This window comes from Nothoprocta perdicaria, unplaced genomic scaffold (assembly GCF_003342845.1).
Source record: "Nothoprocta perdicaria isolate Ctin4 unplaced genomic scaffold, notPer1 scaffold_33, whole genome shotgun sequence".
Lineage (NCBI taxonomy): Eukaryota > Metazoa > Chordata > Aves > Tinamiformes > Tinamidae > Nothoprocta > Nothoprocta perdicaria.
Window position 1 is genome coordinate 2725567 of NW_020455566.1, and position 1170 is coordinate 2726736.

At 67.0% G+C, this 1170-nt stretch overlaps 1 protein-coding gene across 1 annotated transcript in view; it reads right to left on the minus strand.

The window, feature by feature from the left end:
• The window catches only part of ADGRB2 (adhesion G protein-coupled receptor B2), a 17224-nt gene extending 16581 nt beyond the window's left edge, over nucleotides 1-643 (minus strand). The window contains exon 1 of the mRNA XM_026043495.1: nucleotides 8-643. Coding sequence (XP_025899280.1) covers nucleotides 8-643 — 636 coding nt within the window. The remainder of the gene's footprint in view (nucleotides 1-7) is intronic.
• Nucleotides 644-1170: the final 527 nt, after the last annotated feature.

A 1170-nucleotide genomic window follows, 5' to 3' on the forward strand; every position in this document is an offset into this window, starting at 1 on the left:
GGGGCGCCTGGCAGCTGCAGCCGCCGTGCGCCAGGGCGCAGCGGCGGGCGCCGGGCGCCTGCAGGCACTCCTCGAGCCAGCGGCACAGCACGCTGCACGTGAACTGGCTCGAGTTGTTGTTGTTGATGAGCAGCACCTCCACGAAGCGGAACTCGAGCGCCTGCGGGGCCAGGAGGCGCGGGGCGGCCGCGGGCTCCGCCGCCAGGCACAGCTGCACGAAGTTCTTATCGAAGTGCAGGAAGGTGAAGGGCCCCGCGGCCTCGCACAGCTCCAGCTCGCCTTCCTCCTCCTCCTCCTCCTCCTGGCCGGCGCGGCGCGGCGCCGGGCTGCCCGCCTCGCCGCGGGGCTCGCAGCTGTAGTTGGCCAGGTAGTGGTCGAGCGGCAGCACCATGGGCGAGAAGTGGGTGCAGACCTGCTCCTCGCGGTTGAAGCGCAGGTACAGCGAGTACTTGGTGGGGTCGGGGTTCTCCAGCGTCCACGAGCAGCCCGAGGCGATGGTGGGGAAGAGGTCCTTGAGCGAGAAGGAGCCGTAGAGCACGCCGGAGGCCAGGGCCGAGCAGGCGCTGGGAGCCGGGTCGAAGGCCCGCGCGAGCCGCAGGAGGGACCAAATCACAGCCAGTAAGAGGGGACCAGCAGCGGTCATCCTATGGCATTTGCCCTGCCGGAGAGACAGACACACGGACAGGCAGGTGCTTAGCGGCTGCAGCCTGCGCAACCCCCAGCCCAGTGCCCAAACCCAGCACGGGGAGAGCTCCTGCTCGAGCATGTATTTCCCGGGAAGCGTGCCGGTTCCACGGCGGCATTGCCTTGGATGGCTTTTTAATAACTCATTAATAAAATAATGCACCCAGTGACCTTATTAAGTGGGGCCAGAGCTTTGCTCCGTGGAGGTCGAGGTGGTGCCCCACGTGCTGGCACAGCCGGGCCCTCTGTGCCCGTGGCCACCACAGAGCTGGAGGGGACAGAGCGGCTCCCGGGGGGGATTTGCAGCCCCCTCTGGAGCAGGGAGCATCTCCAAGCTGGAGAGCGGAGGATCCCTGGTGCCACCAGGAGCCTGGCGCATCCCTGCGCATCTCCACAGCATCCTCAGCATCTCCCAAAGCACAGGTAGCAGCTGGGGGGACGAGGCCACCTTGTCCCCTGCAGCATCCAATGTGCCGGCACGGCATT